Source organism: Panthera tigris, chromosome B1 (genome assembly GCF_018350195.1).
Source record: "Panthera tigris isolate Pti1 chromosome B1, P.tigris_Pti1_mat1.1, whole genome shotgun sequence".
In the NCBI taxonomy this organism is placed as follows: domain Eukaryota; kingdom Metazoa; phylum Chordata; class Mammalia; order Carnivora; family Felidae; genus Panthera; species Panthera tigris.
The window spans coordinates 35,735,744-35,750,552 of NC_056663.1; the positions used below are offsets into that span (position 1 = coordinate 35,735,744).

A 14,809-nucleotide genomic window follows, 5' to 3' on the forward strand; every position below is an offset into this window, starting at 1 on the left:
GGGGGCAGTAAGAAGTTGTATGTGGATCTTCGACTGCACGGAGGAGTCAGCACCCCTAACCTGCATGCTGTTCAAGGGTCAACTGTAGTTAAAGTCTGACAGATTAGTTCATTGGGGAGAAGACCTTTGAATAAAGCCTTCCCTCCTGTCAGTTTAAATGAGGGTGGAAGGCTATTGGAGGGTGAATAGTTTTAAAGGTGCAAGTCACTTAAGCCCTGATTCAAGAAGAGGGGGCATGGACACTGCCACTCGATGGGAGGAATGAGAATGGATTTGTGTGCATTTTTAAACCACCACAATTTTGTAACTACTTATCTGTATGAATCAGGATTTTCCTGATACTGTACAGCCAAATGCAACAAAAAAGGGCAACTGTCATATACAAATCTCAAAAATTTTTATTCATCAGAGCTTCTTTGTTCTCACTCATTTTTATAATTAACTATAAAATTCTATTTATAAATGTATTCCAATTACTAATAATAAGATGTAATTTTTACTTTTTTAGTGTTTTTATTTAATTTTGAGAGAGTGTGAGCAGGGGAGGGGCAGAGAGAGAGGGGAAAAGAGGATCCGAAGCAGGCTCTGCACTGACAGCAGAGCATGATGCAGAGCTCGAACCTACGAACCGTGATACCATGACCTGAGCCAAAGCCAGAAGCTTAACTAAGCCACCCAGGTGCCCCCAAGATACACTTTTTGAAAAAAGTTTTGCAAACCACTAATTAATCATGAAGATTTTGTATCTGTTCATGTGCATGTGCCTGCGTACGTGTGTGTGTGTGTGTGTGTGTGTGTGTGTGTGTGTGTTGCAGGAAGAGGCACTGAGAGATTCTTCTAAGGTTTTGTTTTAGGGACCCACCTCCACTTCAGGTCTCCAAATCTCAGGAACTTAAAATCCTTTAGGTGTTAGCATGCAGTCTGCCCCACCAAAAGCATCTCCCAGTGAACTGTGATCAAACACTGCCTCAGCATCCCTTGGTGCTCAACACCCTGGGAGTTCCGTGGCCCTGAGGATGCTGGCCTTGTCACTGCTGAATCTCTAATGTTGGAACAGGGTAAGCCCTCCAAACATTGGTTGAACACCTAAAACTGGGTACTGGCGTTGGAGACTATTCTCTCTACGCCTCCTAGTCGGCCCTCCTTGCTACCCCTTGAGAGGGAACTACGTTGGGGAAAGTCCTGGGTTAACAGTGATGAAACCTGGATGTCTGTCTCCATTCTCCACTCATTCACTTACACGTACCTTCAAGCTTCGGCTGAACTCTTCTACAATTTTCTCATTGCCTAAAAGGATTAAAATGATCTATGCTGTTACCTTGCAGGTTGTTGAAAGGATAAAACCATGTTGTAGACGTATGAGAGCTTCTACAGCTTAAAATAATTGTCTGCATTGGAGGGATTCTTATCCCCTTTGCTTTTGTTTCAGCCAAAGGGGATAGAAATTCGTCTCAGGGGTAGCAGACTGGAATCAGGTTCCAGCTCTTAGGTTCATACTCCAGCTCACCTAGACCTTCTGAATGCGCACCTCTTTATGCACCCACATCTGGGTTCTGTTCTGGCCAGGTGAGCCCAGCCCCTCCCTTCAAGCATCCACACCTGAAGTCCTCTGATCTTCCAATCTTCACCTCCTCCACCCACCTCCACACTCCGGTTCCCTGTCTACCGGAGGGTAGACTGTCTCCGGTTCCCTGTCTCTGGTTCCCTGGCCACCGGAGGCCTTGCTAAGTCAACCAAGACCATGTGACCCACCTCCTCCCTCAGCCTCCACTTAACCAGCCGTCCGCTAGATCTCACCCAGCATTTCTCCACTGATTGGTTTTCCCCGCCTGCTCTTCACAAGTCAGCTCACCGCCTACTCCTACACCATTGAACTCTGTGTGTTTGGCCTCCCCATTGAACGGTGAGTATCTTAGGCCCCAGAGGGTGCATTCACGTCAGGTGTTGATGAGCTTGACTGCCAAGGTGAGTATATAGGGCCTCAGCAGAGGACAGACAAGCTTTCCTCCCAGCTGGCTCCTATATCAGGCTCCACAGTGTGACTTTCTGCCCTTCCTCCACACCACCATCACACAGCCCAGAAGAGGAGGCAGACGGGACCCTGCTATGCTAGCTCCTGCTTTTGAGGGCAGTGTGTGTGCTGTCCCCACCTCTTCCGACCCTACGTACTCCCCATTTGAACCCTCACTCCCATGGATTTCCTCATCCTGGTGTCACCTCTCCCTCCTTCCCAGATCTGGTGACTCAGAAAGAACAGATAGATTTGGGGGCCCAGTGCAACCTTTTAATTCCAAGCAGAGTCCCCCTCCCACAGCATTATCACACACACACACAGTGGAAAGGGATGCCAGAGTCTGGGCAGGTACCAAACCCAGCCCCAGGCGAAAATATATATATAATTATATACACATATGTTTCTGTAGAGAAGAAAAGCTGGGAGTGTGATTAAAGTAGGGCAGAGAGTTAGGAGAGAAAGCAGCTGGGGAGGTGCCCCAATAAATTACATTCTTTAGACAGCGTGGTGGGGGATGCGTGGGAATGGACGGGACCTGCTAGCCAGGACACTCAGCCTGGCCTCTTGATCCCATCCAAGGAGCCTGAAGGCCTGGGTTCTGCCCGGGACCTGGGTGCTAGAAGTCTAGCGGACTTTGCCTGCAGGCTGACGGCGGGCTGAGGTTCTGCAACATCTCCACTCTAAGCCAAGGCTTCTGGGGAAGCCACAGGGCTGGAGCAAGAGGCTCTGAAGCTTAGGGGTCACAAGGAGAGGACAAGGTGAGCTGGAGGGCAGGGTGGCCTCCTTGTTAGAGGCTGAGTTCAAGCCTGCTCCTGCTAAGAGTCAGAGAAGCCAGAGGCCCAGGTGTAGGGGAAGCTGTCCAAGGTGAGGTGAGGAGGCGTGCTTGGGTGCACACAGCATCCTGGGGCTCTCCCTGCCTGCCTGGATGCTTCCCACCCTCACCTGCCTCCTAGCAGGTCCGAGGGTCCTACCCACCCATTTGGTCAAGACAGCCAACATGCCTGACCACTAATGCTGCCTCGTTTCTCCTCACTCTCTTGTGGGGACCTTCATGTGAGGTTGGGGTGGGGAGAGGGTACAAACATTAACTCTGTGTGTGCTGGAGTCCAGACTGGGTTTGCCCTGTGCAGTGAGGACCAGGGATGAGGGAAGGAGGCCCCCCCTAGCTCATTATGGGGAAGCAAGTTCATGTCCTACAACCCCAGCACTACAGAGGTCTTGGTTCCTCCTCACCTGGGGAATGGAGCCAACCCTACCTCTGCCCCACCTCCCTGCTCCCCCAAGGGATGATGCTTTGGGGTCTAGTGACCCCAGCTCCAGAGCCCTGAAGCAGCAGGGGACAGGGTCAGTCAAGGAGTGGGAGGGGTGGTCAGAAGAGAGAGGCCTTTTTCTTGAGTTCATTCCTCTTCCACAGGGCCAGCTTGCTAAACTCTTCAGGAGACATGGAAAATACTCTTGAGAAGTCCTCCGCAGACAGATGCCTCTGTAGAGGGGACACGCAGAGGCAGCTTAGGAACAGGGGCGCAGGGTGGGGCTGGCCAAATGACTAAGGGAGCACTCAAAGAGGCCCCCGGTTCTCCCCATCAGGCAGGGGAAGGCACCCCATTAGTGGCACCTAAGCCCACCCCACACATTTCCTCCGCATACCTCAAGCCTCATCCGATCCACACCTGGAGGCAGTTTGGTTCTCCCCTTATTGGTCACCACCAGCATTTCGTAGGGATAGATCTGGGCAGGGAGGGGAAGGGGCAGTCTTAGGCTCATAGAGTTTCCTGTCAGTGTAACCCTTCAATTCCCTGGGCCCCTTATCAGCCTGTAGGGGCCCTCAGGGCTCATGCCATTTTTGCCAGCCATGTCCCCCAACTTCCCTGCTGCCCCTCCCATCATCGACCCCTTAGTGCATTCACTTCCCTGGCTTCTCCCCCCGGCTGGCTGGCCCACCCCCACTGTAGATGGTTCTGTCCCCGGCCCACCACCCCTGACTCTGCCCCTGCCCCTCACCTTCTGCTCCAGCACACAGGGCAGGGAGTTCCCCCGGTCCATCCTCCCCCTCTGGCCCTCTCCGTTCTGGGGAGACCAAAGCCGCAGTGAGCCAGAGTGGGGCAGGGAGACCTCCCCAGCCTTACCCTGGGCTTCTCGAGTCCTTACCAGGCCTCTGTGGCCCCACACCCCCCGCCCCCAATGCTGCCTGTCACTCATCCATGGCTTCTGCTGCTCCATGTGTTCCCCTCCAGGAGGCACTCACCTGCAGGCCTGTGGGAGAGAAGAGTCATTGTCTGGAGGTAGCTCAAAGGTCAGCAGGCCTCCAAGCCTGCCAGCTCAGCCTCCCCAGCCTCCAGTCACAGCCCAGCCCACATCACAGACGCCGAGCTGCCCTGGGGCCTGCTGAGGCCCCTTTCTTTCCCTGCTCGCCTGGTATTGGATGGCCCTGCCTCTCACCTGGGCTTCCAGTCTCACTCCCAGAGGGGCTGAAGTCTGTGGACTGTAGCTAGAAAGGACATGAAGGGATCAGAAGGAAGCTGGAGGATTCCACACTGTTCCCCCTCACTTTAAGGGTCTCCTGTGCCCTCAGGATGCCCAAGTAGCTCAGTCCCTCAGAGGTGCCCAAAGACACACTCTTCCCTGGCAGGCGGTGATCTCTGGTCTGGGACCTTACCCGGCTCAGAGTGGTCCTGCCATAGGCGGGGAGAGAAGATGATTTTGATGTTCCTGCATGCAGGGCTGGAAGAGAGCAAGAGGGCTGGTCGGTGCCTTTGGACAGCCATTCCTGAGAGGGCTGCCTCCCTGGCCTCCCCTGCCAGAGGCAGGGCCGTGAAGGGCAGACCTGGGGGGCCCCGGGAGCCCCTGTTGGCTTTTGGCTCTTGCCCATTACCTTCAGCAAGCGGCACTGTGCTGGCAGCTCTGGGCTGTCTCTCTAAACAAACACACATCTGGACGAAATGCCCAAGTGTTAAAACTGATAGTTGGCCAGTGACAGTCAGATGATGAGGCTCACCGTCATAAGATGAAACTCTGGACTACAGAAATATATCTGAAATTTCATCAAAATGACGGATGGAATCATAATTTACAATTAGCAATGCTAGTAATCACATTTCAGATGTATGACGTTATCATACAGAAACGATCATTTCCTCAGCGCCATCAGCTGCTAGACTGTGGCAGCAGTATACTAGCACAGAAGTCCGTATACACCATGTTTGCGGGGCGCCTGGCCGCCTCAGTGGGTGGAGCATGCGACTCTCAACCTCAGGGTCATGAGTTTGAGCCCCATGCTGGGTGTAGAGATCACTTAAAAATATCTAGAGAGGGACTTCACGTGTGCAAGATCAGATATCACTTTGAACTTACACATTTCATAGGATCATTAGGCGTTCTATCTCTACATATTGTTGGTTTTCAGTAACAGGTTTTCCTAAAGAGAACTTTGTACCTAAGATTCTTAGTTTGCCCAGATCTCAAAACTCTTTCATGTCCAAATGCTAGAAATCATTGGCAATCTATGGCAATCATTTTGATTAACATTTTTTTAAAGTGTATGTATTTATTTATGTAAGTAATCTTTACACCCAATGTGGGGCTTGAACTCACAACCCCAGTATTAAGAGTCACATGCTCCTCTAACTGAGCCAGACATGTGCCCTGATAAACAATTTGTTTGAAGGTTCAGCCTTGACAGATTCAAAATTATAAGGAATTGTCTTCTTAAAACATTCTTTTAAGGGGCACCTGGATGGCTCAGTGGGTTGAGCATCCGACTTCGGCTCAGGTCATGACCTCACAGTTTGTGAATTCAAGCTCCCATCAGGCTCTATGCTGACACCTCAGAGGCTGGAGCCTGCTTTGGACTCTGTGTCTCCCTCTCTCTGTCTCTCTCTATGCCCCTCCCCTGCTCACACTCTGTGTCTCTGTCTCTCAAAAATAAAGAACCGTTAAAAAAATTTTTTTAAATACTTCTTACTTTTGTATAGGAAATTATCTGTTTCTACAATGATCATTCACTATTGAAGCATTTCATTTCTGTGATAAGTATACATTTATATTTCAAATGAATGATAGAATTTCAACCTACAAAGCATATCAGAAGATTTTCACTTGGAATTATTTTTAGAATGCTCATTTACGTTTGAAAGTGACCATTTCAACACTACCATCAAGTCAGAATGACATGCCTGTTCACAATTCTGAAACTGTTGAGGCTGATTAGCTATGACAGTAACATAAGCAGTCAAGCAGTCATGTGATCAGTGGTCACATAGGAGTTCAGGGATGCCAAACATGATGGTGTGGTAGATATTTGGCCATTCAACTCTGCAAGGCCAAAATGGAAGTTAAAGAGCTAATTTTGACTGAATAGCAAATTCTGGTAGAACATGAAGATTGAATCCAACCTTTGGGACATCTCTCTATCTGCTTCTTTCTTCCGGCCTTCACTATTCTACATTCTCTAAAAAGGCCTTACTGTAACTCTTCCCAATCCTACTGAAATATCATCCTGGGGACCTTCAGTCACCCTGTGGATGTCCAAGCACATATGACCCTTACGGCTCCTTGAATCCCACCCCCTCTGTGGCCTTCAACTCAGCCCCATCAGGCAGCCCTTCCAAATGGCCACCCCCTAGGTCTTGTCCCCAACTGCTGCACATTTGAAGCCTGGGAATCCCACTTTGCAGCCACAGCACCTTTCTTGTTTGCGGCTTCCTTGCAGCCTCATTCCCAGCACATCTGTCCATCAGTCTCATGGGGACCTCCAGTGTCTTGATCCCCCTGCTCCCCGCTTCCCCTGGGACCTTTGACCCATGGCGGGGTATATAACCACTTTCACCACCACTCAGCAGTTCACCCAGCCCCTCATCCCTTGACACCTGCCTTATGAAACTCTAACCCTGGATCAGCCAGCTCCTCTTGCCTGCAGGCCACAGAGATAAGGCCCACACTGCGTGGATGATCATCACTACAGTCCGAAAGACTGGCAACGGTTCCCCTCCCCTGCAGCGTCTGGTCCTAACCTTTCCAATCTCACCCAGCCTCACCCTCTTTCCGCTCAGCAGACAACCTCAACTTCCCATGGGGCCTGCTCCCAGACCCGAGTCCCCAGCCCTCAGAGAAAGGGGCCTTTTAAGGCTCACCTCCCACATCCTGAGGCTGGGCCTCCTCCTGGGACCTCCAGCTGGACATTGCTGGGGGTCTTACCACTACATACAAGCTGAAGACTCAACTTGCCCTTCAAGCTTCCAACTCAGTAAGACCCGGCTTTCACCTACATGTACTTCAAGCCCAACATGTTCTAAACCAGTCCCTTCATCTTTCATCCAACCCCTTCCTCCCTCATCACATCAGTTCCAGGTATGTCCCCACCTAGCACCCAAGCCAAGACCCTGACTCGGCTCTCCTTTCCCACAGCCAGTCAACCACTTAGTCCAGTTGATTCCACCTCCTATATATTTCTCAAACCCACTGCCTCTCCTCTGAACCTATGTACAGTTTTAGTCCTTATCCAGACTATTGGGAAATGTGTAGAGTGTCTCCAAAGATGGCTTGCACATTTTCTTCCAGCCCATGAGCCTCTGTACCACTGCCTTCATCAGGCAGTGGAATGCCTCTCCCCTCCCTTGAGTCTAGGCTGTCCCATGAGCTGCTCTGACCAATAGGATGCAGAGGAGTGATGCTGGGTGGCTCCTGAGGCTAGGCTTTTAGAGGCCTCATTGCTGCAGCTTGGGCTTTCTGCTCTCCCTCCCTCTGCTGCAGCCGCCCTGCTCTAGGGAAGTCCAGGCTAAACTCCAGTGATTTAGAGGGCTTAGTACCCAAAGCCCAGGCCACCCCCCCCCCCCCGCCCCGTCTCTCTGGCTAATCCCTGCCACCCCAAGGCACACTCTAGGCTCTGTAACTGCAGGCTCCTGCAGGCCCTGTAAGGTGGCCAGGATGTTTCCTGTTCCTTGCCTTTGCTCGCACACTGTCCTGTGTCCACAATGCCCTTCTCCCCCACTCACTCTTTCTCTTCAAGACCTAGTTACCCTCCTCCCCGACCCTCCAGCCCCAGGCCCAGTCACGATCCTCTCGAAGCACTCACTGTGTGCCTCTCATGTCACCACAACACCTCCCCAAACTGCACTGACCGTAATTCTCATGTCAGCTTCCCCATGGACCAGGAGCTACTGAAGGACAGGACTATATTTTCGACTCTTTATAATCCCCAATGTCTAGCATATGTTGAACACACAATAAGTGTTTGATAAGTTAAACAAAATTTGCTAATTCTGCTTTAGTCTTATTCCACGACTGGCATTCTTGCCCTAAGGAGAACACGAGTGCCTTGAGCCAGTGACATGATCTTTTGTCCCTTACACCGCAGGAGCACAGAGCTGGGCATATGATAAACAAACTCAGACTCCGATTCTGGCCTCAAGGTCTGGCCAGGTGATTCGGAGCCCCCCCACCCCGTGGCACTCACAGGTATGAAAGGGTGTCCGGTCAGGCAGAGAGCGAGTTTTCCTCCGGATAGGCAATGACTTTTCCATCTCTTCTTTCAAGATCATCTTTCCCAAGTTGGAAGTAACCTGGAGAAGGAGAAAGGAAGATGGGTCCAAGACTTCTACCCTCATTTCTCATCTCCAAAAGGTTCAGAGCTGGGTATCTGCAGGCAGGACTGGGGACTGGTTTCCGAGTGGCTCGGTGGTGCCCTGGAGCCTGTGGGGCCTGTCACTGTCTGATGCACTGCCACACTGGGTTTGGCCACCCTGGAGAGCAAGGAATCAGCGCAGCTCATCGTAACTGTATCCTAGTGGCTTCTGCATCCCAGAGCACAAGTCCGTGCCACCGTCAGTGACCTTTCCAGGACCCCCAACACCCTTTCTCCTGCTCTGGAGACCAGTGGCCTGCTCTCTCCTTGCTCCTCTTCCTGTGAACTTAGCCTACTGAAGCCTAGCACTGTGAGGGAGCACCCTTTTCTTTCCTTTTGACCCTAAATTAACTAGTGTTTCCCAAAAGCAGCACGAGGTCCTGGTGTCCATTCAGTAGCAGCAAGCTGAAGTCCTGGGAAGAAGGGGGGGTCCTTGTGTTCCTACAAGGATGTTCTTCAGGCATGACACCATTCAGAACAGAACAGCTAGTGAACCAGAACTTTTGTCCCCAAGAAGATATAGGCAGGGTGTCTGGGGGGTAGTGAGATGCTACCTTACTGAGTTCCTCTCTCTGACGCTCCCTGAGAGCCTTCATCTCTTCCCCAGAGTCGTCATCTTCCTCCTCTTCCTCTTCCTCTGCGCCCCTCCTCGATGCCTTCCGCTTCCTCCATTCTGTCTCTGGGGAACACAGGCAAAAGTAGGCTCATCAATCAGCCATTCGCTCAACAAGCATTTGTCAGGTGCTGGCTTTGTGTGTGGCAACTGGGCTGCACCTTGAAGAGAACACTACAAATTATTTTGTAAAAAAATAAAATAAAGGTAACGTTTTCTAGCCTTGTGGTAAAGCTGAGTAGGCAATGCACATTCACATGACTTAAATTTACAGGGGACTAAGCCCTTGTCTTGCTCCTCTTTCTCTTTCCCAGAGCTCCTGTCACAGAGCTTGGGAGGCAGACTTCTGGTAAATGTCTGCTGAGTGGCCAAATGAAAGGAAAGTGAATGAAAGACTAACAAGCAGGGCCACACACACCAAGAGCCATTGGACCACAGGGAAGGGCGATGAGCTGAGAGGGCCATGAAGGACGTGGGGTGGGCATGGGGAGAGGGTGGGTTCATGGAGCTTCAACAGCGGCTCTCGGGAGGCAGTATCCCAGGCCTCCCTTTCCCCTCTCCAACACAGTGTCCTACCCACGACGGCCAGCGACGGGGGGCATGGCCAATAGTCGGTTTCAATCTTGGCTGGCTGGTTGGGGTCAGGCGGCTGGGCTGCAGGGAACTTGGAGGACTCGATGATGAGGTCCTCGATGAGGTGCTTGCTCTGAGGGCTCCCTCCCATGGACTCTGCAGGTGAAGGTCAGGGTCAGCCCATACCCCCTGCCAGGCCACCTCGGCCTAGCCCAGCCCCTAACTCCCTCTCCTGTCCCCTTTCACACCTGTGAGACCATGGGTGTAAACACAACACACAGCAAAGAATACAGAGCAGAGGTTATATGCTGTTATGAACAGCTATTCTCCCACGGTCCCCTAGCCGGTGGCGCAAAGCAGCCCAGGTCAGTGAGGGGAACCCTCACCTCTCTGCTTGTAGATAGGTGGCTTCTTGTAGATGTTGGAATCTGGGCGGGTTGTCTCTGTGGACAGGGAGCAAGAGCAGATGAGAAGGAGGATATGCTGATGGTCGGTGAGACCAGGCCAATGAGGAGGCACAAATGGAATGGAAGAAGGCAGGAAATTCATGGGCTCCTGCCAAGAGCCAAGACAGAACTGGAGTTCCTAGAGCTGTCCCTCAGGGGATTGGGACTTTTCCCACTTTTCTAGTTGGGTGGGAGGGAAGGCACCATCCACCTGTGGTCCTGCCATCAGGGGTTCCAGCCAATTCCATAGTGAGCATATACCCCAGAGAGTGGGGGACGGACAGTAAAAAGCTTGGGTTCCTGCAGGAAAAAGAGGTCCCAGGGAAAGGGTGCAGCCACAATGACAGTAAAGCTTACCAGGATGGTGGAAATGGGGTAGGCTGGTCCGTGGGGTCCCAGTGGCTCTTGGGGCTGAAACCTGAGAGATGGTTCCAGGGGACCGGCTCTCTGCCCACACCTGCAGAACAGAAGTGTGGTTCACTGAAGCTCCCAGGTCTCCCACCCTACCCTCTCCAACCCAGAGAGACACTGCTTCACCTGACTCCACCATCTCTGTCCCCCCCACCCTAACGGCCCACAAGCCCCCAACCCCAGGGCAGAGGAAGGGTATCCAAGGACTCGACCTACTGATGATGTCTGACCCAGGGAGAAAGGGTTAAATGAGGTCCTGGGTCAGACAGACAGATGGACACAGAGCTGGTCAGCAACAGGATGAGGTCATCCCATGGGCTCTGCATATGTGTGGGGGAGGGGAGCCGGGCAAGTGTCAGGTGTGGGGCAGACTCACCTCTGGGGATGGTGGGGGGGATGTGGATTTGGGTGACAGTGAGCGCTGCGGATGGAGAGGAGGCTGGTCAGAGCCACAAGGGTAGGGGTAAATCCTCATCCCTAGAGCCCCGGAAGGGCCACTTCATCCCCCGCCCAACTCTGCACCCTTGCCTGGCCAATTTCTGAGCCACCTCTTCTCTCTCAGTCCTTGCCAGTTCCCAGAACTGGCCCTCCATCCTTCTTCATCCTAGTGCTCTCCTGGGCAGAGCCCTCTCTTTCTCTGGATGTACGAAGAAGCCATGGATCTTGGAGCAGTGTGCTTGTGCTCTGAGGGCCAATTGAAGGTGGCTCTGACCCTGTCCTCAGAGCCTAGCGCCCAGGGGAAGGGACAAGACCCACAAGCAGCCAGGATGGGGTCTGGGCTCCCAGCAGGGTAGCCCCCAGCCTGCCCCCAGCCCACAGTTCAGTCATGACACTACCCCTTTCTGGAACGCGGCTTACGAAGTAGCTGCCACAAGTTCTCTCTCATACTTAAATAGCTGGTGAGGTGGGAGGGCAGATGTATTGCCTCGATTTACAGGAGGGGAAACTGAAACCATACTTTCACACAGGTCACTCAGCTAGGAATTCCAGCCTTCTCGTCCAGTGCTCCTGAGGGCTTTTGGCAAATTCGCTTTTTCTGTCCACTCACACCCTTTTCCTCCATGACCCCCCCCCTCCCACCGGCTCTGTGAGGCTGCCATTCAAACATGGCCTCCCCACTGTCTGCATGGAGGTTATCCTCCAGCCTCCGGCCTGTCTCTGCCTGCTCTCCACAAACACTGGGTTGACCATTGGTTGATTTCTGCCCACAGTTCCTTTTCTTGTTGTGGAGTCTGGCCACCAGGAAAGGAAGCGTCAGAGGGATTCCACCTCCTACCCGGTGTGGCTGGGGGAACCCTTTCCCCCAAGTCCTGTCCAAGAGGAGCCTCCCACCCCTCACCTCCCGGCTTCTGGGAAGCTCCACATGTTCCAGGAGAGAATAGGTAAAGTGGGGCTCGTAGATCATGAGGTCAGGCCGCTCGATGTCCAGGATGGCCTTGTCCTTGGGGATGGCAGCCAAGTCCTTGTAGCCCAGCACCTGATTGTCCATCTTGGCCTGAAGGGAAATGGTGTGAATGGAACAGATGTGCCAAAAGCCTCACCTAGAATACTGGCCTTAGGAAGAAAATGGGCAGCCAGCTGAGATGTCAACTCTTAAAAGTTAATAATTCTATTATTTTAATTTTAAGAGTTTAGAGAGTCACCTTACAAAACGATAATCCTTCGCCTAGCATTTTGGGTACAATGAGGCAGGACCAGACCAGAGAAGGGGGGTGTGGAGAACCTTCTCTGCATTTCTGGGTTCTCTCTGCCCACCAGCCCTGGCAGGACCATCGTCAGGGAGGCTCTGGGTGAAGTGGCCCAGCAGTGTCCCCACCCCATCCCTGTCCCAGCTTGGGGGTGCTGGTGGCCGAGAAGTACTCACCACGATGCTGGAGGGAGAGCCAGGAACACTGGAGCCTCGGGAGGAGCTGACGCTCCCAGGGGAGGTAAGTGGTTGCTGGGGAGAGTGAAAGGCGGGCGGGTGGGAATGAGCGTGCGTGCCAGGGCCGGGTGCGGGCTGGCTCTCCTCCGGGCGGTGGGAGGGAAGGAGGGTGGGGCTGGGGCAGGGGAGGGCTTCCCTAGGCCTCTGGGGCCCCGAGGTGCGGCTCTGCAGGCAACCAGCAGGTGGCACCGTCGACTCCCGACCTGACCCTCGGCGGGGAAGCCTGGCCCCACCCGGTGCCCAGGCCGCGCACTGCCGGGACGTGGAGGGGGGCGGGGAGGGGGGCAGCTTCCGCGCACCTTCTGCAGCCGTTCCATGCAGCAGGGAGCTGGCCGGTCCGGTCACCCGCAGAGCCCCGTGCGCGAGGGTTGACGACAGGGCGTCAGGCTCTGCCCGGCTCCTGGGCGCTGCGCGCTCGGGGCCACGAGAGCAGAAAGTGCGTTCCACCGGGCTGTGGCGTCCTCATCCCTCAGTGACTCTCCCGGCTGGTGACCGAGTGCCGGGCCTGGGAGGGAAGAACGTGCCAGGGAGGGCGGTGGGGCCCCGGATCTCTGGGAGCTCTGGAGAGCAGGGCGGAAGGGAGCCAGCGCCCTTCAGGGTTCAGGCTTTCCATTCGCTCAGCCCCGGGTAAGCAAGCGAGCGCGCGTGTGGACGGCAAAGCGGGAAAAGCGGAGGGACTGCACTTGTTTTTGAGCCATTGTTCTCTGGCCGGAAAGGAAATGACTGCAGGGGTCACCCGTTCCGGTGCAGCCTCACATTCCGGCTCTGTCACACCTGCCCTGCCCTGGGGCTGCAGTCCGGTTTCAAGCCCTGGTTCTCACTCCTCTCGGCCTTGGCCTCTCTCCCTGGCTCTGTGCTGGCGCCTGTCCTTCTCCCTACTCAATCCATTGTCCATTGTGCCCCCTGTGTCTCAAATCCCAGGCAGGTTTAACACTGAGGGACCTACTGAACCTATCAGGTGAACAGACTGGGTGGAGATGCAGTGAAACTGACTTGGCATGAAGTGGCCCTGTCATGGGCTGGGGGAGGCCTCCTGGAAAAAGGGAGGGGAGTGTGGAGGGACACCACATTCGGTGTCCCTGTCCCTGTCCAGCAGGCAGTCTCACTTGCAGGCATTTGATAGAGTCCCCTTTGGGGTCGAGGCCACATCCCAGCTCTGCACAGCCTTCTGCCTGTGCTGAGGCTGTCCTCTGAATTGCTACTTCTCTACAAGGCAGGGCCCCTAGCTTCAGCAGGAAGGCATCCCAGCTGGCACTGCTGCCTCTTTGTTCCTGGGGAGTTGGGTCTTGTCTGCTGCAGTAGATTATGAGTTCCCTGGGGCCACAGTCCATGTCTTCCCCTTCATCCCTGATTCCCTTAGCAATCTTCCCATCCCCCCACTGCCTGTACTAGACACATAATAACCACTCAGTGAATGCCTGGCTGACTTTCCAGCCATGGTGGCCATGGGCCTTAGAGTGCAGAGAGTTGATGGCTACAGAAGGTACAGGGAAGAGGCAGCATGAACTCTGGACCAGAGTACCTGGGGGTGAGTAGACTCTGCTACTCAGCAGCTGTGTGACCTTGGGCAAGTTACTTACTCTCTCTGTACTTACATTTCTCATCTGTAAAATGGAAGACAGTCATAGTATCTATGTCATGGGGTGGCTCTGTGTATTAGATAAGTTATAAAATGTGAAATGCTTAAAACATTATAAATTCTACTATGTGGAGTATTAACTATTATTATTTCTATTTCCCCAAGGGCTAATGAACTTTTGTGTCTTTTCTGTAGCTGTTCTTTACCACAGGGGGTAATGAAAGACTGAGGTCATTGGTGCTCCCAATCTTATCACCTGTTACTTTGTATCAGGCCATTCTTCTGCTCACCCTCTTTCCCCCACCAAAACCACCTGCTTGCTGCAAAAGCAGCCCTCACTCCCATGTCCCTGCTTTTGCGCATGCCCTTTCCACTATTCTCTGTCCCCTTCCATGTCTCCCAGAACCCACTAGTCCTTCAGGGGCCATCCTAAGTTCTGTTCCTCTGGGAGGCCTCCCCTACTATTCTAGGCCTTCTTATAACACTTCTCAGAATTCCAGTGGGACTGAAAAAGAAACCTGAATAACTTTGCCCTTGATTATATGTTGCCTAATGCCAGAAAATGTTTTTTCACTAACCAGAATGAGTGCTAACTTCTGGAGGACAAAACAATAACAATAGATATCATTT

At 53.1% G+C, this 14,809-nt stretch overlaps 1 protein-coding gene across 12 annotated transcripts in view; it reads right to left on the reverse strand.

The window, feature by feature from the left end:
• Positions 1 to 1,122: 1,122 nt before the first annotated feature.
• Positions 1,123 to 14,809, reverse strand: part of DMTN (dematin actin binding protein) — a 28,303-nt gene continuing 14,616 nt past the window's right edge. For 4 of the 12 annotated variants that reach the window (XM_042983295.1, XM_007093878.3, XM_042983296.1 and 1 more), the window contains exons 2-16: positions 12,900 to 13,105; positions 12,541 to 12,615; positions 12,016 to 12,171; positions 11,053 to 11,097; positions 10,623 to 10,722; positions 10,206 to 10,262; positions 9,823 to 9,975; positions 9,188 to 9,312; positions 8,466 to 8,571; positions 4,671 to 4,735; positions 4,454 to 4,502; positions 4,260 to 4,267; positions 4,016 to 4,081; positions 3,662 to 3,742; positions 1,123 to 3,497 (exon numbers count right to left, since the gene is read on the reverse strand). In XM_042983295.1, the coding sequence (XP_042839229.1) occupies positions 3,384 to 3,497; positions 3,662 to 3,742; positions 4,016 to 4,081; positions 4,260 to 4,267; positions 4,454 to 4,502; positions 4,671 to 4,735; positions 8,466 to 8,571; positions 9,188 to 9,312; positions 9,823 to 9,975; positions 10,206 to 10,262; positions 10,623 to 10,722; positions 11,053 to 11,097; positions 12,016 to 12,171; positions 12,541 to 12,615; positions 12,900 to 12,917 (1,218 nt within the window). In that variant the 5' untranslated portion in view covers positions 12,918 to 13,105 and the 3' untranslated portion in view covers positions 1,123 to 3,383. The remainder of the gene's footprint in view (positions 3,498 to 3,661; positions 3,743 to 4,015; positions 4,082 to 4,259; positions 4,268 to 4,453; positions 4,503 to 4,670; positions 4,736 to 8,465; positions 8,572 to 9,187; positions 9,313 to 9,822; positions 9,976 to 10,205; positions 10,263 to 10,622; positions 10,723 to 11,052; positions 11,098 to 12,015; positions 12,172 to 12,540; positions 12,616 to 12,899; positions 13,106 to 14,809) is intronic. The other 8 variants (XM_042983299.1, XM_042983297.1, XM_042983298.1 and 5 more) reach the window with 8 other exon arrangements.